General features: G+C 45.9%; 1 protein-coding gene across 2 annotated transcripts; it reads right to left on the bottom strand.

The window, feature by feature from the left end:
* Nucleotides 1-6,504: 6,504 nt before the first annotated feature.
* On the bottom strand, nucleotides 6,505-14,910 carry LOC108802763 (gamma-crystallin-3-like). Of its 2 annotated transcripts, none has more exons than XM_018574619.1 (4): nucleotides 14,873-14,910; nucleotides 13,671-13,926; nucleotides 11,959-12,087; nucleotides 6,505-6,644 (listed from the first exon to the last, which is right to left on the bottom strand). In XM_018574619.1, the coding sequence occupies exons 1-4, from the start codon at nucleotides 14,879-14,881 to the stop codon at nucleotides 6,505-6,507; spliced, it is 534 nt and encodes a 177-aa protein (XP_018430121.1). In that variant the 5' UTR covers nucleotides 14,882-14,910. The 2 variants fall into 2 exon arrangements, with proteins under 2 accessions (XP_018430121.1, XP_018430120.1); XM_018574618.1 differs by having other exon boundaries at nucleotides 11,959-12,094; nucleotides 13,684-13,926.
* Between the last annotated feature and the right edge of the window lie 7,034 nt (nucleotides 14,911-21,944).

Here is a 21,944-nt window from a genome sequence, read left to right as displayed (position 1 = left end):
TTTGCTGGATGTGAGCTCCTATGCTGTGTGTGAACTAGTGACTGGCAACAAGAGCCCAGGCTTTATATATACACCCAGATTCATGCACCCTCACCTGCTGACACTATGCACAGTACGCACAATGAATGGCTTTTTTCACTTTACTGTGTCTTTTTTGTGTTTCTTTACAGCTATTGTTTGTCGTTTTGTTTTGCTTGCTTTAGCGTTAAAATAGTTTACCTTCTGTGAGCTAAAAGATGTGTGCACTGATCTGTCATAAGAATGTCTCTTTGTATGTGATTTAGTGTGTGGGTACTGTGTGGGTAGTATCGCTATACCATTAAACCCATGCCTACTAAAGCATTCTAATTAGGGATAAGCTCCGGTTCAGAGCAAACCCAGTCTAAATCTGAGTCTCTCCAGAAATGGATGGAACTCTTTTGACCCCAGAAAGAAACTTCTTCTGCTACTCCTATAGCCATGTGACCAGGGGTGTCCCTAGCATAATTGTCACTGATGTCCCTGGGATGCCGGACAGATGCCGGCTTATTAATCTGGGAACAGAGCGTCGCATGTTACTGAGAACTGGGAGGTGACATGTGTATACATTATACATCTCCCCACCCGCCTCTTAGCCACCTTGGACGCTCTGGCTGAAAAGAGGGATCTGCCTGCTGCCTCCCCCCCCCCCCCCCTCGCCCACTAACAAACACGACGTCCATATAAAGTCAATGACATCACTGTATCCCACCTCTTTGCTTACATGCAGCTGTGAGTGGTGAATTCCCCGGCTGCCGCCGATTGAGTCTCTTACCGTGTTGGGCGGTGCTCAGGTTCGGATCAGGTTCAGTTCAAACCAAAGCTCATCCATACTTATAATGATTAATTTAGGAGAATCTGTGATTCACACAATTTCTGACCCTCCTGAATATTGTGAGGAACCACCTCTGATCTGCGAAGGATGAAATATAGGGATTGAAGCAATTATGATTTGGGAATCTTATGATTCTCTGCACATTGGGCAATGTGGTGTACATACACTGATCAGCCTGGGGGGGGGGGGGGGGATATATTAGGCAGGAAGTGAACATTTTGTCCCTGAAGTTGATGTGTTGGAATAAAAAAAATAATGGACAAGCGGGAGGATTTGAGGGACTTTGACAACGACCAAATTGTGATATCTAGACATCACAGAGAGTGAGACAAACGAGGGCATACATAAAAGACAGTAAGGAAATTTTGGCTGTGCTAGACAAGATTGAGGACACGGAAGATCTACAATTTGCTACAGTGGATGTAGTGTCACTCTACACATCCCCCAAGAAAAGGGTATTGAAGCGGTCTGATGGGCTTTAGAGAAATATGGCTTGTTTGAGCCACAACAGATTGAATTTCTAATAAAATGTGAAAAAAAGTTTCCATTGTCTAAAAAGGACTTTTGGTAAAAGGGGGTGTGGTATTGTGTGGCAATCTCACAGTAGAACTGGGGGGTTGTAGTCACCCAGGACTCTCAGCCAGAGGGGCTGAGCAATTCCAGGAAACAAAATCTTTTGCTGGGAAAGAACTAGCTTTGGAGTCCTCTCTAGGTTTTCTGGATTTGGCATGGGATCCAGGAACCGGGAGATTTCTAAAAGAATTGGGAGGGATGAAATCTCCATTCCTGGGTCCATTGTTTAGTAGTGGCCAGCACCTAATTGCAAACCTGTGCACAACGCTTATGGGAAGGGTGCTGGCTAATGTTCTGGACTCCAGCTGGGAAGAGGAACAGAGGTATTCAGGAGTCAGGAGGACTCCACCCAGAAGTCAGAGGAGAGCCAGGTGGCTGTGTGTGCTAGAGGCACGGGAAGACAGCCGAGGAGCTTAGAGAGCCAGTTACACATGGAGTATGTGGGGCAAACTTTAGTCGGTGAGACATTGTCTATCGCTGAAATACAAGCGAACATTATGTTGTTACTGAAGAAAGTCATTGTTGTGTTGATGAAAGAAATAAAAGACTGTCCTGTTTTATGTTAAAGTGGCTTCAAGATGGGTCTTTGAGCACTCACCATTTGTGCTAACTTCCGCCAAATATCACAATTTAAGGGTGTTGCAATGGGAGGCAAATTTGCCCCGAGTCTGGTGAACGTTTTTATGGCAAAGTGGGAAGAGGAAGTAATATTCGACCCAAGATGGAAAGAGTTAACAACATGGAAAAGATTTATTCATGACATGTTGCTCATCTGGAAAGGACCAGAGAGTTAATTGCTAAATTTCTTCGATGGATTGGGTAACAACGAGTATGGGATTAGGTTTACCCAGAATATGGGGGGTAAAGAATCACAATTTTTAGATTTACATATTTTTATTGAAGGAGGAAACGTATGTACAAAAACCTTTTTTTTAAACTACGAATAAGAATGGTTATATTCCCACTCATAGCTGCCATCATCCGAAATGGATCAGTAACGTCCCAAAAGGACAACTGGTTTGCATCAGACGAAATTGTACCCGACTCTGTGACTATGAGGAACAATCAAGAAATATCTTAAAACTATTTGTAAAAAGATACAAAAAACAATTTGCTGATGAAATACATGGGAAGATAGCCCGATTGGACAGGAATGAACTACTGATGAAGAAAAGGGATAAAAATGAGGAAATACCATGATGATTTATTACAGACTATACAGCTCAGTATAGAGAAGTATAGAGAAATATATACAGGTGAAACTCGAATAATTAGAATATCGTGCAAAGTTCATTTATTTCACTAATGCAACTTAAAAGGTGAAACTAATATATGAGACTCATTACATGCAAAGCAAGATAGTTCAAGCCGTGATTTGTCATCATTGTGATGATTATGGCTTACAGCTCATGAAAACCCCAAGAACCCCAAATCCACAACCTCAGAAAATTAGATTATTACATGCAATCAATAAAACAAGGATTGTACATAGAACAATATCGGACCTCTGAAAAGTACAAGCATGCATATGTACTCAGTACTTTGGGCCCCTTTTGCAGCACTTACTGCAATTACTTTTGCACGATATTCTAATTATTCGAGTTTCACCTGTAGATCAGTATATATATATATATATAGAGAGAGAGAGAGATCAGTATATATATACTGTATATATAGATCAGATACATATATATATATATCAGTATATAGAGAAAATTCATCCCATAGACACTGAAATATCCTTGAAAAAGTCATAGTGATGACACGCGTAGGAAGCGGTACGTGCTGAAATCTTTTCGTTTGATGCCGGCTTTGGAACAAATGCTCAGTCATTGTGCTCTGTACCCGTTCCTGTAGCCAGTTCTCTATCCATGTACACACCATTCCATCTATGCCCTTGGATCTCAGCTTGTATAACAAGCGTTTGTGTGGTACCGTATCAAAAGCCTATGAGAAATCCAGATATACCACATCTACCGGCTTAACTCCGTCCAGATCTCTACTCACCCCCTCGTAAAAAGTTAGTAGGTTAGTCTGACAGGAACGGTCTTTCCTGAACCCGTGCTGATTGTCATTAACTATGCCATTACCCTGAATGAATTCTACCAAATAGTCCTTAATCATTCCCTCTAACACTTTACAAACCACCGATGTAAGATACTTGAACTTACGGTATCAGGAAGCCAGGCAGCAAGTCATTACACGCTGCCTGGCTTCCTGATTGGCCAGGAAGCCGCCTTCATGCTTCCTCGTCACATGTTGTCCGGAAAAAAATATCGGTACTCGTACTCTATATATGGAAAAAACGGTATCGGTGCATCCCTAGTTACAGGAAAACAATACAAGACATACAGAGCCCTACAGATAGGCAAACATACACACATGCATACTATATATCCTTTCTTTGTAAACGCAAAAGTCTGTGTGCAATGGTATACGCTAAAGGTCATTTAGCTTGCGATAATAGCTGTTCTTAAGTCTTCTTATTGAACAGGACTTCAGGCATTGAGCCGAGTCAATTGGTTCTTGATCTTATTCCTCTTCCTCTTTCTCTCTTGCTCTCTCTATCCCCTCTTTCCACCTCTCCTTTAGTGTTGTCCCATAGAGTGAAGTGAACTCCTCCTTTTCAGCTGTTGGCAGAGGCCTTTTCTCCCAAAAAGTTTTCAGTATTTCCCACATGGGTGTAGCTCATTCCCACTCACAATACTGTCAGGTCTTACATCAGTTTCTATGAGTAAAACATTTCTGAAGAAATGCCATAGGACAGCTATGTCAAAATGTCAAACTAGCTATGCTGGCCTACATTGTTCACTTTTCCGGCCTTCTCCAAGCTCTTCACCCTTCAGTGAATAACCCTGTTAGGTTTTTTTTAAAGCACTGTGTACTATAAACAATTGCCATTTTGATTTCTACAAAATACCCTTTTTCACCATTTCTTTACCCTGTGCTGAATTTTAATACTGTTGATTTCCCAAAGCCTCTTTCAGCCACTTCCTGTCTACATGCACTTACTCCAACATCAGCTGCACATCATTGATCTAGACTGGCTTCCTGATAGTGACAATGGTGGACTATTCCTAGGGTTGCCACCTGTCTGGGATTCACCCGGACAGTCCAGGATTTGAATGCTGTGTCCGGGTTTCATGGCAGCAGAAACACGGACACAAGATGTCAGGCAGACAGGGTGAACCAAAATTAAGATAGGGGCTACTGGCCCCCCCACTGAAAATAGTCTCAACTGTGATATTTACATATGAATTGGCGGCTCTATTTACATATAAATAAGCCGCTACTCATTCTCCCAAAAAATTACCATGTGCCGCTAGAGTGTTCGGGTTTCGCTTGAAGAAAAGGTGGCAACCCTAACTATTCCTGTGTAACATGTGTCAGTAAGACTGCTTGTAATCTCCTCCTTGTCAATTATGACAGCCAGGGTGACAACTCAAGATGTAGGGATGAGCTTACGTTTGGACCATGGATCAGATATACCTCCAGTTGCATGTAAACAAAGGGGCGGGATGCTTGTGCTGACATTGTTTACTTTATATAGCCACATATTCATTTTAGGTCAATGACATTTACCAAATATAGGCTCTAGAAGGGTGTGGCAAAGCCACGATGTAATTTGGCAACATTGTCAAGAACACTCAGTTAGAGGTTAGAGGATGTTAAAACTTTTCCAGGGAAGAAACTGACTTTTAAGTTCCTTCCAGGTCTTCCGGACCATAGTGGGGGTGGGATCTCTATTCCTGGGGCCAGGGGTTGCCAATGACCAGTATAGCTGGATCAGGTGGCTGAGAGCAGCCTTATTAGAAGTCTGGACCAGAGTTCAGGGGAGTTGTGTGTGCAGGCACACGGACACAGGCAGACTCGGGGCCGTGCTGGACGCACGTGGAACAATGAGGAGGGGCTGGGAGAGGTCAAGAAGGTCAGTGAGCCAAAGGGACCTGTTGGACACACTGCTGAGAGAGCAATGTGAGTGCTCACCAGGGGAAGCAGTGTGAGTATCAAACAGAGGTGTGCTGGGAGGATTGGAACTGAGGAAAGCTACTGAGCAAAACTGATGACTGTATATGCTGAAGAAAAGCAGATTATTATGAGAATGTTGGCTCTTTTGTGAACAAAAGTCATTTATGTTGCTGCTGGAAGCTGTCTTGTGTAACAGGAGAAGTCCACCCTGTTGATGGAAAGATACTTTTTGTGTTTGCCCTTAAAGGAGAACTATGGGGTCAGTGTTTTTCCGCATAGTACTCCTTAGGCTAACGGGAGGACACAAACAAGCGTCCTCCCGTTACCCTAAGCTCAGTATACCGCGAGCTACAGCTCGCGGTATACTTAGACGCCGCAGCTGGAGCCGTAGATGACGGGATCCGCCCAGCTGCGTGAGTGACAGCTGGCTCTGCCTATCTAGAGGCAGAGCCAGCTGTACCCGCCCCGTCCGTTCCGCCAGTCAGCGCTGGCAGATCGGAGCGGGGAGAGGGGAATCCAGCCCTCCCCCTGTCACGGCAGAGAGCCGTGACAGGATCGAGAGGTGAGTGAACGCCGGTATGTGTTCGCTCACTTCCCGATCTACTGAGCCGACCTGTGACAGTCTCATTGTCACAGGTCGGCTAGAACTATGAGGTGAGTGGAAATCACTCATCTCATAGTTCTCCTTTAATAAACTGCATTTTACTTGCATTTCCTGACTACAGTCAAGTGTCCTTCTTACAAGGCATTTAACCATATGAGGTCAATTATGTCACTGCACTGCCATGTTCGGGAGGAGCTCCTTCTGGGTTTGGAGCAGCTCAGGTCCAGACTGGTCCAAGCCTGAGCTCATCCTTACCCAGGAGTACCATTAGAAAAATGTGCTGCCATATGGACATGCAAAGCCCATCCCATCCATGTCATGAAAACTTTAGATCTAAAGGTCTGAAAAGCTTTAAAAATAGATTAACATGTTAAATGCTAAATGTGTATTTAGAGATTGGGGTTTAGCTCTACTTTTGGCATAACTAAGTAAAAACAAAAAATATAATGACTGCTATTTTTTATCATATTTATTGTGAAGAAAATACATTTATGGTTTCATCAGATTAGTATAAATCATGGAGACGTCTGAGGGACCCAATTCTGGGGCTTGAGGCTCCCCAGTCGCTGTATCTCTTGTATTCTCCGGGTCTCAGGTAATACTGACGTCCCCTGTAGTTGGGCTCCTCGTAGAACATCCAGAAGCCTTCATGGACATGGGCAGAGTGGATGTCATTGTAGCGGAATCTCTCATAGACATGGGGGATTTGCTGGTGGTGCACACTAACGGGGGCAGGGGGGATCATCTGACTGCCTTGCATGGGAATACAATTGCTGATCACAGAGCCATTGTCCTGACTCACTTATATGGCAAATCATAATCCACTAATAGCACTGATAGCTTGTTCATTTTAAACACAAAAACAGCCCATGTAAGTGATCCTCACAGGAGGAGCTACATAACAGTGAATTTCAATCCTAACAGTATTATATATGCGTACAACATATCATCAGCCAAGTCTTCTGGATAAAATTAAAACAACATTTTATTCCACAAAATATGACATATATAAAAAAGTTGCTTACCTTTCCCATTTTGCTGGATGTGAGCTCCTATGCTGTGTGTGAACTAGTGACTGGCAACAAGAGCCCAGGCTTTATATATACCCCCAGATGCATGCACCCTCACCTGCTTACACTGTGCACAGTACGCCCAATGAATGGCTTTTTTTCCCTTTACTGTGTCTTTTTGTGTTTCTCTACAGCTATTGTTTGTCGTTCTGTGCTTGCTTTAGCGTTAAAATGGTTTACCGAACCTGAGCTAAAAGGTGTGTGCACTGATCTGTCAGGAGAATGGGCCTCTTTGTATGTGATGCCTAGTCTCTGGCCTAGTTCCACAAGTACAAATAAGTTATATACTATAGAGGAGTACAACTCCCAGCAATACTTTATACTAGGGTTGCACAGATACCAAGTACAGTACATGAATAGGTTAAATGATCCCAGAGGCAGATGCATGGTCAGATTTGTAGTTTCACAACAGCTGTGTGAAAGCAAATACAAATGTTTTATTGTTCTAAAACAGTCTTAAATTAAAGTTCTTCATAATCATAAAGAAATTGGCCTAAAATCATTAGTCTGTATTTTTTTTTTTTTTTTTTTAATGTCACCTGTCCCTTTAAGAAAAAGTATCGGTAATTGGTATTGGCAGGTACATGAGGGGAAGTGCTTTTACTTGGTCTTGAAAAAGTGGTATCGGGACACCCCTAGTTTTCAAGGAGAACTATGAGGTGAGTGAAAATCACTCAGCCTCATAGTTCGAGCCGACGTGTGACAATGAAACTGTCACAGGTCTGCTCAATAGATCGGGAAGTGAGCGAACACATATCGGCGCTCGCTCACTTCTCGATCTATCCCTGCAGAGAGCCGTGACTGTCACTCACAGCTCCCTGCAGGAATTCCCCCACTCCCTGCTCCGATCCGCCAGCGCTGACTGGCGGAACGGACGGGGGAGGGTACAGCTTGCTCTGCCTCTAGATATTTTTTTTTTATCCCAGAACAGCAGAGATCATTTAGTCTTTGAAATACGCAATGATGAGAAAGGAAACATTAAACTAACACAAATGCTGTGATTCTTTATGGAACGTGCATCTGTTTGAAAGGAAACCTGCTATGAATATAATATTTGTCAGTGTGAGTGTACAGGGAACACTCTGCTGTCATATTAATTCGAAGCACCGGGATGACTTGGGGTCCTAGCTGAATTTAAGTTGCATAATTGCAAAAATTAACTTTTTCCGTCTTGCAAAATGTAATGTGAAAATGCGGTAAGGGGATCCTGTGATGGTTTTGGGTCAGTTTTGTCTTAAATTCTGAATGCTAACAAGTTTTTAAAGGGACCATTCATTGCAAACTCAGAGCAAAGCAACAGGTTTTCCTATTTCCTGCCCACACACACACACACACACATACATACATACAGTAGATGCACATAGACAATGATGTTTTACCTAATTGCGCTCCCCCACCTCTCTGTTTTCCTGTTGTTCTTGGAAATACCTTGTGCACCGCGTTGTAGAGCAACACATTCTCCACCAATCTCTGGATGTAATGAAGGGGCCTGAGCAACCAGGCCTGAACACAGGCCCTTGGGTTGGGGGGGGGGGGTACTGGCAGTCTGCATTGGAAAGATATGACCATAAGAGGGTCCTTAAGAGGATGTCATTCATCTTCACTGTGTTTTCTGCTCTCCCTACAATTGGTGGATTTATCTGGTCAAAAGAGGGCATGGTAGTCTTCATGGTGGGGGTATTTTGGAGACCTGTCCTCGGTTTCTCATGACTAGTTGGTGGATGAGAAGATGCCATGTAGTTCTGGGTTCCCCAACCCTTGGGAGTATAGCACTGTTAGCTATTGTCCCTCCCAGGGGTCACCTGAGACTCTCTATGGTGGGCTCTACAGGGTCCCAGGTGGGCTGTGCTGGTCATCAGGATCCCTTTCCCTGTACCTCCTCCCAACTCTTCTTACCTGCTTCTGCTGTGGCCCTGCCTCCTCCACCCCCTCCCCCTGTCACCTCTGCCATCCTGCTCCAGTACCGTTGATACCCATGTAAGAGGCCCCCCAAATCGCATGTGCAGGAGAACCGATCTGCCCTGAAACAGCTAATCGGTCCTGAAATGTCACTTCTCTCCGACTGCGATCTCACATTCCACCGCACTCACAAAGTCGGATAGAAGTGACATTTCAGGACCGATCAGCTGTTTCAGGGCAGATCGGTTCTCCGGCACATGCGATTTGCGATGCCGATCTGCCCTGGAACAGCGAAGAAAGCGTTGGAATGCTTCACCTATTGGTGATCACACATTCCACCTCCGAAAAACTGGGCGAGATTACATTGAAATGTGTGACCACGTGACCGGTCACCCATTCTAACATAGTCTCAAACTTTGATAGAACAGAGGCCTGTCTGTAATCATTTAATCAGAGAAATAGATTATAATAGGGAACATTACAGTGTAAGCTCGGACTTACCCAGCCAGGGGATTGCAGCAGCCAGGGAGTTTTGATGTGTGCACTGCAGGGGGCGGGGCTTGTGACACACACACGCCTCCTTTGACTCACCTCCCCTCCCGCCGCCTGTTACAATGGACGCGGCCGGGAGGGGAGTCACAGGACCCGCCCCCTCACTGAACTGAGAAGCCCGTCGGCAGTGCGGGGCCCCGGTGTATACAATATACAATGTTTGTTTGAGAAGATACTGGTATAAAAAGGAGATCCACCCTTACAGCGCCTGTGACTCATTTACACTTTATTGAAATGATAATTCTGCTTAATATATTGCAGTTTACTATTACATAGACATAATGGCTGTATTGGTTTTCTTTTTCAAGGTTTCCGGTCTTTGGGGGAGGGGGGGGGGGGCAATGCTCATTCTTATTATACAAACTATCGTTGGGGAAAAAAACAGAAGAAAAAACTATGAGGAAGAGCAACAAGAACAGAATTTGTTGCTCAGCAACATTTGAGTTATTTGCAACATGCGGGTAGAAGATAAATCATCTGATTGAAAGTGATTCTGTACGATTTATAGTTTCAGTCTCTATAGTGTATTATATGATTATATACAATTCTTTAATTTAAGGGCTTGTACACATCAGGCCTGTTGGGCTGCAGTGGGCAGTGTTGTTAAATGCTGTTCCAAAGCAAAGACAAGGTAATTCGCTTTGTGTTGGTGTGCACTGATGGTGTAGCACAGGGGTGCCCAAAAGGTCGATCGCGATCTACCAGTCGATCGCAAAGCTATTTCTGGTAGATCGCGATCGTAAGTTGGAATTAGCTGCTCTGTTTACCTGGGAGCTCAGCTGCTGTTGGCCGGGTGCAGTTTGCTTTGTTGGCCAGCAGGTGGCGCTGTGTCATGGCACAGCCGCTGATACTGGAAGCCGACCGTGGCTCAGCATGCAGCTACTCTGGGGGAATCTGAGAGCCGATCCCTTGGGGGACACAAATCCTACTCAGGCCTGGGCAGGGTGAGTGACTGTCTTTATCAGAGGGAGGGGGCATTGTGTACCGCAGCCTGTGTTATCTCTACCCAGCCCTGTACCCCACCTAACAGACTGTGCCCCCACCTACAGACTAAAATTAGGAGCGTTAGTTTTTGTTTTGTTTTTATTATAGGTAATAGGTTTCATTTTACCATCATAGGTAATAGTCCCATAGTTTACCTCCTCTGATATAAGAGTGCTAGGTCTAACTAAGGGCCCATTCATAATAGTACAGTGCTTTCATCACAATCACACCTACCCTGTGTTTTGTTGTAGGTGCGTTGCGGTGCCATTCGTTGGTAAATCTCATTGAGCTGGCCCTTTAAAAAGTAGATCGTAACACAAAAAATTGTGGCCGCCCCTGGTGTAGCACATGTTGCATTGTTGTGCAGCACATTCCGACACACTATTTTGCATTGTTTATAGGATGTAAAGTAATGCACTTTGGAATTAAAAATAAACAAATGGGTTATACAATTATGGGGGTGCCGCTAGGGAAGTCAGAAATGGAGAAGGATTTGGGGGTCATTGTAGACCACAAACTGAAAGGTAGTTTGCAGTGCCAGGCTGCTGTAAACAAAGCTAGCAGGGTCTTGTCCTGTATTAAGAAGGGGATGTATTGCAGGGACAAGTCTATAATTTTGCCACTTTATAGATCATTGGTTCGACCTCATCTGGAGTACGCGGTCCAGTTCTGGTCACCAGTACTAAGAAAAGATGTCCTTGAGCTGGAAAAAGTCCAGCGGAGGGCAACCAAACTAATTAGGGGTATGGAGGACCAGAGCTACGAGACAAGGCTACTAAATTTAAACATGTTCACATTGGAGGTGAGGAGATTAAGGGGGGATATGATCTCCATGTACAAAATGTTTAATGGTGGCAGCAACATTAGCGATAAACTGTTTAAAATTAACTCCGTTACAAAAACTAGAGGCCATCACCTAAAATTGGTGGAAAAAAAATTCCAGCACAAGGGGCGAAGGGGGTTCTTCACAGTAAGATCAGTTAGGGTCTGGAACTCACTGCCACAGGCGGTGATTTCAGCAAATAATGTGGAATTGTTCAAGAAACTTTTGGACGATTTCTTAAGGGACCGTAATATACAGGGGTACAGGTACTCCTAGAATGAGATCCTAATAGGTTGGACTTGATGGACTAATGTCTTTATTCAACCTCAAATACTATGTAACTATGTAACTATGTAAGTTGAATACAGATCGAGATCTAGATAGTAAACACTATAATGTGTTATAAAAGAGTATAAACACAAAACTAGCCTATAAACTGAAGGTTATTTTTGTATCAGCTTTATTGTAAGATTGTATTCAATTTTAGCACTTTACTAGAAGTGATGGACGCGTTTGAAGGAGCCAATTCTGGAGTTTGAGGCTCCCCAGTCGCTGTATCTCTTGTATTCTCCGGGTCTCAGGTAATACTGACGTCCCTTGTAGTTGGGCTCCTCATAGAACATCCAGAAGCCTTCATGGACATGGGCAGAGTGGATGTCATTGTAACGGAATCTCTCATAGACATTAGGACAATCCTCAGTGAAGTCCATCATCTGACCTCGGAAGTCTTCTCTCTCGTAGATCCTGATTCTGAAGGAACCTTGGTGCTATAAAAATAAGGCGCAACAAAACTAAATGTGACATGTACCTAAATAGTTGCAACCAAATAAAAGCATAGGAAAAATGGCAAGTGCTGAAACACATAAACTGTTCAATCCCTCACAACATCTTTATCATTTTCCGTAGCCCCAGCACAAAACACTTTTCTACCTCTGGTTCTACTGTGACACACTAAGCTAAGGCTCCTAGTTACTTTTTCTGGGGTGCCTTCTGCTCCTATTGCTATGGGGTAATCCACCGAGGAGCCGTTGAGAAAATGAGTACATATCATTGCAGAACCTGGGGTGAACCTACTCATAGAATAGTAATAGAAAAGTAAGGTTGTGTACAGCAACCTATAGCCACCAATCGCAAATCATCTCTTAACTGATCGGAATAGGTTAGCTGAATGCTGATTGCTTGTTGTCACCTACTGCACATATTTCCTGTTTTAGGGACCACTACTTCTGCATTATTTTGTAATGGTGTGAATCCAGTGGTGTAGCGGTTAGCAGGGGCGTCCCGAGGCTGCGTGTCACACGGAGCGGAAACCGGGTGACACCCCGCCGTGACGTCATCGCGCATGCACGTGATGTTGCCGCGCAATGACGACATTGCGAAAGCGCGACCATCTTATTGACGCCTGCCAGCGGTCATCTTGGTGATGGACGCCCGCAGAGAGAGGAGGGGACGTTCACCCGGCTGGATGAGGTATGCCGCCCGATCCCCATCTCTCTCCTGACACTGTCGGGCTCTCGGTCCGTGACCGAGTGCCCGACTTTTCATAGGGGGTGACACCAAAATGACTGACAGTCATTTTGGTGTCACCCCTCCAATGGTGGAACCTGGGTGCGGGCTGCACCCCCTTGTGACACCACTGGCGGTTAGCACTTATGTCTGGCAGCACTGGTAAGGAGTTTGCATGTTCTGTGCTTTTGTGGGTTTCCTCCGGGTACTCTGGTTTCCTCTCACACTCCAAAGACATGCTGGGAGGTTAATTGGCTCCTCTCTAAATTGGCCCTCTGTGTATGTATGTGAGATAGGGACCTTAGATTGTAAGCTCCTTGAGGGCAGGGGCTGATGTAAATATGTACTATGTAAAGTGCTGCGTACATTGTTGCCGCTTTGGTGATCACCAGCCTGTGTGTTATTACCTGGGGGCTCAGACGCCAAGACCTAATGTAGTCATTGTAGCCCATCCATTGCTGGAAGCCGGGATACTCTCCTCTATGGAGGAAGTACTGGTATCCTCTGTAGTTGGGGTGCTCATACAGGGAATTGGCAGTGAATGATCCAACTGTGTTTCACAATTTATTCAACCATAATTAAAATTCCTGGCTGAGCTGAGGATTCTTTTTTAGTCCTACAGAAAGGGAAATAGGAGTGGGGAGGAGAGCAACCCCTTTGGTGCAGGACAAATAGACCTTAGAACAAGGTGTCTTACAATCAACGTACACCCATGAGCATAGTACTAGCAGCTGCAGGCATGTCTTTCACCTCGTAGAAATGAGACTGGAAGCAGTCATAATAGGACACTATCATCTAACAGCTATGGGCAGCTTTGACCCTTAATCCAGAGTACACAATATGGTATTACCTGGGGACTCAGACGACAAGACCTAATGGAGTCATTGTAGCCCATCCATTGCTGGAAGTCGGGATACTCTCCTCTATGGAGGAAGTACTGGTGTCCTCTGTAGTTGGGTTGCTCATACAGGATCCAGTTTCCACTTTCTACACGGATGGAGTTGCAGCGTCTGAAGTATGAGGTCAGGTCGGGACATTCAGAGTTACACTCGTAGGAGCGACCCTGGAAGTTCCTGTCCTCGTAGAAGGTGATCTGTGGGACACAAAGAGAAAGATTTTACTTCTCTGAGACAGAAATGGAGAGAAAATCTCCTAAATGGGGATATAAATAAAAATCCAAACATAAGTCCACATTTAGTCAAGAAAAAGGTCTGAAGTTTTTCATCTTGCTTCTCCTTCCCTGGCTTCAGGATGATGGGTGTGTGAGCTGGGAACCATGATGAGTAGTGGAGGGCATTCAATAGGTTAGTGAGGTGTAGGGCCAGTGGTGTAACAATCGCCATAGCGACCCAGGCGGCCGATATGGAGCCCAGGGCACAGTGGGGCCCGGCCAGATGCCGTGCGGGCCGCCTGGGTCGCTATGGCGTCCTCTGCTGGTGGCTTTCACTGGCGGCTGTGAGAAGAATGCACTTCTGTTTAGATCACTGACAGTGATCTGTGCAGCAGCGCGTTCTTCTCACAGCCGCTGCGGAGTTAATGAGAGCCAGCAGCGGCGGTGGAGCAGGCTGGACCCGGCAGTGGAGGAGGAGGCGGGGCCCGTGGGCGGCAGCAGAGAAGGAGGCGGGGCCCAGCGACTGGATCTCAAGTGGGCTCTGCAAGGGGCATAACTAGAAGTCACAGGGCCCCATACAACATTTTGCTATGGGGCCCTGTGATTTCTAGTTACGCCCCTGTGTAGGGCTAAGATGTTAGAGACCTTTTTATAGCAGAGGGCAGAAAGACCACCTCTGTCATGACATTTGTATTTCAACACTACAAAGTGGAAGAATATTTCCAAAGTGGAGTCATATAAAAAATTGGCCAACTTTGACACACATCCAGACTCGCATCTAAAGGTGCCCATACACTGTAATTTTCAATGCGCTTACGACCATCGCAAGACAAAGGTCTTGCGATGGTCGTAAGGTGTATGTGCACCTTAAGACCTTACTTCTGTGTGATAATTATTATTATTATTATTATTATTATCAGGTGCTTACCTTTCCCATTTTGCTTGGTGTGTTACCGTGCTCCAATGCTGTTTGCAGTAGTAGCTGAGAGAAGGAAAGCAGGCCCTTTATACATCCCTAACTGCTTACACACTCACTTGCTGACACACTAACACGCTGTGCAGAATAAATGGCTTTTTTTTTCCCCCTTTTACTGTGCCGTATAGTTTGCTTACTGCTTCAGTACTACTATTGTTTACATGTTTTTGTTTGCATTAGCGTTCAAATGATTCACTCGACCTGAACAAAGACATCAATGTCCTACTCTGTCATCAGAATGGGCCACATTGTGTGTTTTATGTATATTCTGCCAACAAAACATTAAGCGTGTGTCTGTGTCAGGGAAGTTCAGTCGGTGTCCATAGTGCAGCTTCTGCACGTACTGCGTGTGCAATATTGGCAGCGTGATGGCACATCTGCACACGCACATTCCTGCCAGTGGTGCCAAACGGGCTGTTTAGAAATGCTTGTTACACTTGCACCTTGCTGAGAGAGACTTAGCTGTTCCCTATGCTATTGTCTGACTCTTTGTGCAGCAAGTAGCATCTTCCTTCTGAGAGCCAAGCCTCGTTCTGAGGCTACTCTAGAGATCACATGACCTTCCTCCAGGAGGCAAGCCTCACTCTGAAACTTTACCCACTGATATCTTACCGGAAAGGTTTACTCAGAGTAAACCTTTCAGGGTGAAAATGCCTCTCTCGCGGACATCAGGGAGACTTGAGATCCCTGGCTTCTGTTTGACCCGGCTTGTTTCCTGATCCTGCTGTCTCCTGCCTGCCCTCTGACCCCGGGTTACCCACTGAATTCTGATTTGGTACTGTTCTGCTCACAAGTTGCTGCCCCGGCCGGCCTCCTGACATCGCCCTGCTTCTTGATTTTGTACATTGCCTGCCTGCAAGATACCAATCGGGTCTGTCTCCGACTCTGCTTCATCTACTTATCCTGGTGCTAACCACTTGCTGCTGGTATCCTCACCTGATGGTCGGCTTCTTCTACTACGTCCAGCATCCAGAACTCTACCCTGCCATCTACAGCATTAGCTTCAGGCACTCGTGCCTCTCTCAGTCAAGGTACGTGACAGTCTGTTGCTAAATTCCAGACCAATGGCATTCAATTCAGGGTTAAAGGAGAACTATGAGGTGAGTGCTTTTCACTCGCCTCATAGTTCTAGCCGACCTGTGACAATGAGACTGTCACAGGTCGGCTCAGTAGATCGGGAAGTGAGCGAACACATACCGGCGTTCGCTCACCTCTCGATCCTGTCATGGCTCTCTGCCGTGACAGGAGAGGGGCTGGATTCCCCCCTCCCCGCTCCGATCCTCCAGCGCTGACTGGCGGAACGGACGGGGGAGGGGGCGGATAAAGCTGGCTCTGCCTCTAGATAGGCAGAGCCAGCTGTCAGTCACGCAGCTGGGCGGATCCCGGCACAATTGTCAGGATCTGCTTCAGCTGCGGCGTCTCAGTATATAGGGAGCTGTAGCTCGCGGTATACTGAGCTTAGGGTGATGGGAGGACGCCAGTTTGTGTCCTCCCGTTACCTTAAGTAGAACTATGGGGAAAAGCCTTGACCCCATAGTTCTCCTTTAAGGCTTGTTGGAACGTCTTGCACAGCCTCACAGAGGAACACAAGCACGCAGTCTGATATGCTGCACATGGCTTGGCAACAGGAAGGAAGCCACAGCTTTATTATCTACCTTATTACAATACAACAGAGTAACTACCATAGATATATAACAGAATTTATAAACAATGCCATCTACTGATCAAAAATGTATACTGCAGACGTTATTGCTCTAAACAAAGTAATGCGTATTCTAACAAGGTTTAACATTCAATTCAGGAATTTTCACATTAAGATTCCTGATCTATGGAGAGACATGCAGTATAAGATTCCAGGTGATCGAGAGTTGCGAATTGTTTCATATCCAGAAGACTCGATGAATCTTTGTCAAAATATTTAGGGCCCATTCACACCATCGTGATCAACTACAGTATGTTAAACACACATCTTTTAATGCGCATTGCGCCATGCCTTATTGTGTGTTGCCTTGGGCAGTCTATTCATTTAAATTACTGCCTAAGGTGTTAAGGTCCCCACACACCTTATGATAATCGTACGATAATGGCGGGGAAATCCCGCGATTGTACGATTATCGTAAGGTGTGTGGAAGCCGTGCGACCTCTACTACTGTAAGGTCGCACGACTTTAAACTTACGGACATGTTTGAAAACCCGCCGAGCATCGTACGATGTTCGGCGGGTGTGTAGCATGTCCGTACGATAACAGCCGTACGGGCCGGTGTGCGCAAGCGCACACTGCCTGTTCGGCATTGCGGTCATCGGAAGCCCGCCCCTCAGGGGGCGTGGCTTGCGATGATCGCAAGTACGATCTGCCTATGCAAGATAGGCAGATCGCACGTTTTTTTAAGTACCTTACAACCGTCGCAAGACAAAAGTCTTGCGATGGTTGTAAGGTGTGTGCCCAGCCTTAGAATGAATTGCACCGCAGCACACCAATCTACGTAACTTTGTGACAGTGCACGCATTACCACAGTACAATGGTGTGAACAGACCCTTTGGCAAATTTGCTGATTCCCCTGACCCAGGAATCGATTGACTCGCCGTTACAAATTACATCTATTTAGTGATATGGGGTAGTTGCTTATCATTATGTTTACTGTATTCAGTTGTTCCCATTCCATTTGTGTTTCTATTTCTGTCAGGCAGTACAGATCATTACATCAATAAAACTTGTCACTAAATAAAAAAAAAACAGACAAAAAGAAATGGGGGAGGACGGGAGAGCCCATTATTGTGCAGCATTAGGCCTCGTTCACACCAGACACAATGCGTTCCGGCCCGATTCTGGCCAGAACGCATTGCATCTCTTTGTGGCCTGCTCACTATGTTGTGGGGCAGGAGGGGGCGTGGCGGTCCATTGGAGTGAATGGCACCGTAGCCACGCCCTCTGGCCGCAATGCGATTGGCCGCGCGGGAACGCAGGGCACATCAATGCCTGTGGTCCTGTCCAAACAAAATAGTGGCGCATTTTGTTTGGACCGGACTGGACCGCAGGCATTGATGTGCCCTCCGTTCCCGTGTGCTGCCGATTGTGGTTAGAGGGCGTGGCTAGGGTTCCATTCACTTCAATGGACCGCCACGCTCCCTTCTGCCCACACAACATAGCGAGCCGGCTGCAATGCGATGCAGTGCGTTCCGGCCAGAATTTGGCTGGAACGCACTGTGTCTGGTTTGAACGAGGCCTCAGTGCAGATGTGTGTTTGAAGGAACACATAGGGGCTGATTTATAAAGTGTTGACACAGCTCCTCACTGTGAGAACGAGATTCGCAACATTATATGTCCACAAGATGGTTCCACGGAGCATAGGAATGACTATGTTCCTCGACTCCATCTAGTGATCATACAGTGCTGAGAATGTCATTCGAACAGTGAGAAGCTGTGCGAACGCTTTGTAAATCAGCCTGTCAGCAACATCGTGCATACAGTAATGCATGAGGATTTGCGCATTGGCCAATCACGCATGTATGTCCGCAGAAATGTATGTAGACATTGTCCACGTTGAAGATCTACCTTGGCTACTGCAATGTTGCATGGGATTACATGGTTAATGAATTGGGCATGGACTGCGTAGGACTGCTTATTTAAACCTCAGCATGGGAATTTGCTGAGTGGTTGTCAGCTTTTGCTTCCTGTGTCCTGACCTGTGCACTTCTCCTGTGATTTGACCCCGCTTATTTTGCGATATCTCGATGCCCTGACTTCTGACTCTGGCTTTATATCCTGATTAGCATCTTGGTTGCTGTTTTGTACCTTCTCTACCTGGTTGTGCTTGACCTTGGCTTGCTTCATGTCTATTATAGGTGGAGGGGTTTGGGGGATGTCACTGGGTAGAACACAGACAGTATGGAGGGGGACACAGACATCAGTGAGGGGGGGGGGGGGAAATGAGGAGGACATTGTATCAACTACCCTTGGTATCTGCAGCTCTCCATTCTCTGGTTCTCTGTCCCTCTAGCCTGCTGATTACCGCACCTCTCTCTCCAGAGGCCATGCTGCCTGGACCTCCAGTCCATAACTTTCGCCTCAATCACCGCCTTGACTGCTGGAAAATGTAGTTTTCCCCTCCTCACTCTCCAGCTACAGCGTCTGCCACACTCCTGAATTCCACAAACATTGTGGGCGGCATTATTAGGGCCCTCTTCTTCTTCTCTGGGGCACCTCCAACTGGAGGAATGCCAGGGCCCAGTCGCAAGTGCGACCCTCGTTGTTCCTCCAGTGCTTTGCGAAGCTAAGCCAGTGAGGAGGGAGTTGCAATAGTCAGGAGAAGAAATATACAAATAATACTAAAGCTGAGGCTCCTAGATCTGAATGGCATTCGGGATCCGAATTTCCGAATGGCAGGAAAGTCGGTGGTTAAAAGCATACAAATGATGATGAAGTATAAAATCGCTAGCAGCGGAAGTCTGAAGGAGTACAGCACATCAGCATCCTCTGCCCCCTTGAGTTTTAGGAGGTTCTGAGGAGGTTCTGATGAAGGGTGTGTGCCCCTGAAACGCATAGACCTTTCCTAGATCGATGTTCTTTTTGACCAGTGAGAGCTGCCTTTTGAGTGTTTAAGCCAACTTCACAACCAGCCCATCTTGCAACCAGAGGCGCCGGTATTGTTTTTTTCATATACAGTATTACTAAAGCTGGGGCTCCCAGACCCGAATGACATTTGGGAACTCTCGAATGCAATTCAGATCTCGAATGCCATTCAGATCTAGGAGCCTCCATGTCACGATCTGGGATCAGGCCAGCTGAGGAATCTAACTCTCATGCAACAGCCCATCCCCCCCATTTATCCACTGGCTGGTTTCTGCTACTGGCTAATTCAAATTGCCATAGCCAATAGCTGGCTATTGCCCGCGCCCACTGCCCATTGTTTACATTCACCTGCCAGCTGAGGAATCTAGCCGTTGGCCGCAGCAAGATGTAAACAGAAAGTTTCGATAGCAACTAAATAAGTTTAGTTGCTGACATTGGTAACAAAATGTTTTAGTGTGCACTTACTGTATGTCTATCAAGCAACTGGCGAAGAAATTATGTCCTCGATTTTTTCCCCCCGGTTGCTCAAATGCCGGATATGGGGAGTTTACTGTATATGTGTCACGATCTGGGATCAGGCTCAGAGTCCAGTAGCTGTAACAGCAGATATAGAAAGGCCCTTGACAAAGTTGTTCATAGGGCTATGGAGTGCAATATTGTTCTTCGCTATTACTGCTTTGGGAACAAAGTGTGGCCCTAAGAACAGAACATGATACAATTGGTGGTGGGGAGCATCTAAACAAGCATATTAAAGTATAGAAACCAGTGTTGATTCAATTAGGAATCCACATGCTATTTCGTCCCAAGTAGTGGGTTTGATGTCTTTGTCCACAATAATGCTTAGTCTAGTGTCCACTATGTATGGGTGTTTAATTCTGTGGGTAGTGCTTGAGGGGTTGGGAGGTGGAGCAGATCTGTTCTCCACTGACACCAACCTACAAGTGGCTTGTGGCCACTTTAAGAAAACATGCCAAAGTATTCACAATGATAATCGGAGATCACATAGTTTGGGACACATGATTAAGACATATTGCAGATGGTCATGATTATATCGAAGAGCAGTGCAGTTCACCATTAGATTACAAGCATAAATATACTTAAATTAATTCATTATATGATGATAACAAAAAATTCATGAATAAAAAATACTATAATACAGAGGAAATGTATGGTCTATGGTGAGCAGGTTGGATAATCCTGCCCTGCACCCAGTTTAAACTACCATAATAGACTGTATGTTGGATTAATATAATCACAAAATAGTGACAGTGCTAGTGAAGCTCAATCAAGTAGTAGGACCAGAATGATGACAACAATTTCCCACTATGTCATGGTGTCGAGGACCTAGGTAGTGATCATGTAGTCGATGGTAACTGCTAATGAAGGGTAGGGGTGGGGAAGAGCAGCTTCAACGTTTCGCGCAACTCTGCGCTTCTTCAGGAGTGGAAGGGAGATATCTGCATAGTGTAGAAAAGACATTAGATATGATATCTATCGTAGTTGCTATTTCAAGTGGGAGTGAATTGGGTCAAATCTTACCTGCTAGTTTTGCACATGCAGGTATATGTGTGTGTTCCCACGCGAAAACCGCCCGGACGGCAAATCCCATGTGGTCCTTCCCAGTGGGCCAATGAGGGGTGAGAGTCAAATGACCCCGATTTCGAGCAGGGGGCGAAAGGCAGTCAGCGCAGTAAGGGTCTACACGAGATAGACAAAGGGAGGAGGGACACAACACTTGATCACCGAGGTATATGGGTCATGTTTTTCATAGAGGATAGAAAGAGGAGATATCACTCCTATCTATTTATGATCGATCAGCTTACCTCGGATGGATGTGTTCCACTCACTGACTTAGTCACGGGAAAAAGAGACTAGAGCGCCGTCTCGTCTCTGCTCCTATCGTGGGAGAGACAGTTTTGCCAGACGCCTCCACGCCACCAACCAACAAGAACGCCGCCTCGAGGCCGCATATTGGTGTCGGTGGCTCACGTGGGCGCTATAACGGCATCAAGTGCGGCGGCGTGATGATGACGTCACCTCGCTGTTCGTGGGGCCCCAGCCAATCCTGTTGGACAGTTGCACTCGTCCCACAAGTTGGAAATAGCTATAGTGTATATCTTTATTCTATTGACAGCTGAGTGGGAAGGGAAACTACATTTCCCACACAGAACGCAAAGAAGGCCAGCTGTGATTGAAGAAATAAACGCTAAAAGCGAAATAAGAAACAATAAAGGTAAAAAACTAGACAATAGCTGCAGTTGAGGCATATGGATTCCCAGCATAATGATGACGGCCATCCCAAGTGGGGATGGCTTAGCGCCCAGAGTGATGCTCTTCAGGGACAGCAGGGTCTCACCGCCCCCGGCAACCACTGGGGAGGGCCTACGGAGGGAAAAAAGGGGGGAGAGGAAAGGGAAGAGGAGGGGAAGAAAAAGGGGGGGGGGGGGCGCAGAC

The sequence above is a fragment of the Nanorana parkeri genome, unplaced genomic scaffold (genome assembly GCF_000935625.1).
Source record: "Nanorana parkeri isolate BGI_ZX_2015 unplaced genomic scaffold, ASM93562v1 scaffold3098, whole genome shotgun sequence".
In the NCBI taxonomy this organism is placed as follows: Eukaryota; Metazoa; Chordata; class Amphibia; order Anura; family Dicroglossidae; genus Nanorana; species Nanorana parkeri.
This window is presented reverse-complemented; position numbering and strand designations above follow the sequence as displayed.

Bases quoted from the DNA above. Each gene is read 5' to 3' on its own strand.
- LOC108802763 (XM_018574619.1), bottom strand. The intron at 12,088-13,670 runs GTGTACTCTGGA...TATAGCACCAAG, and splicing joins TCCCCAGGTAATACCATATT to GTTCCTTCAGAATCAGGATC. The intron at 6,645-11,958 runs GCTTCTGGATGT...ATGTCCATGAAG, and splicing joins CTCTGCCCATGTCCATGAAG to GCTTCTGGATGTTCTACGAG.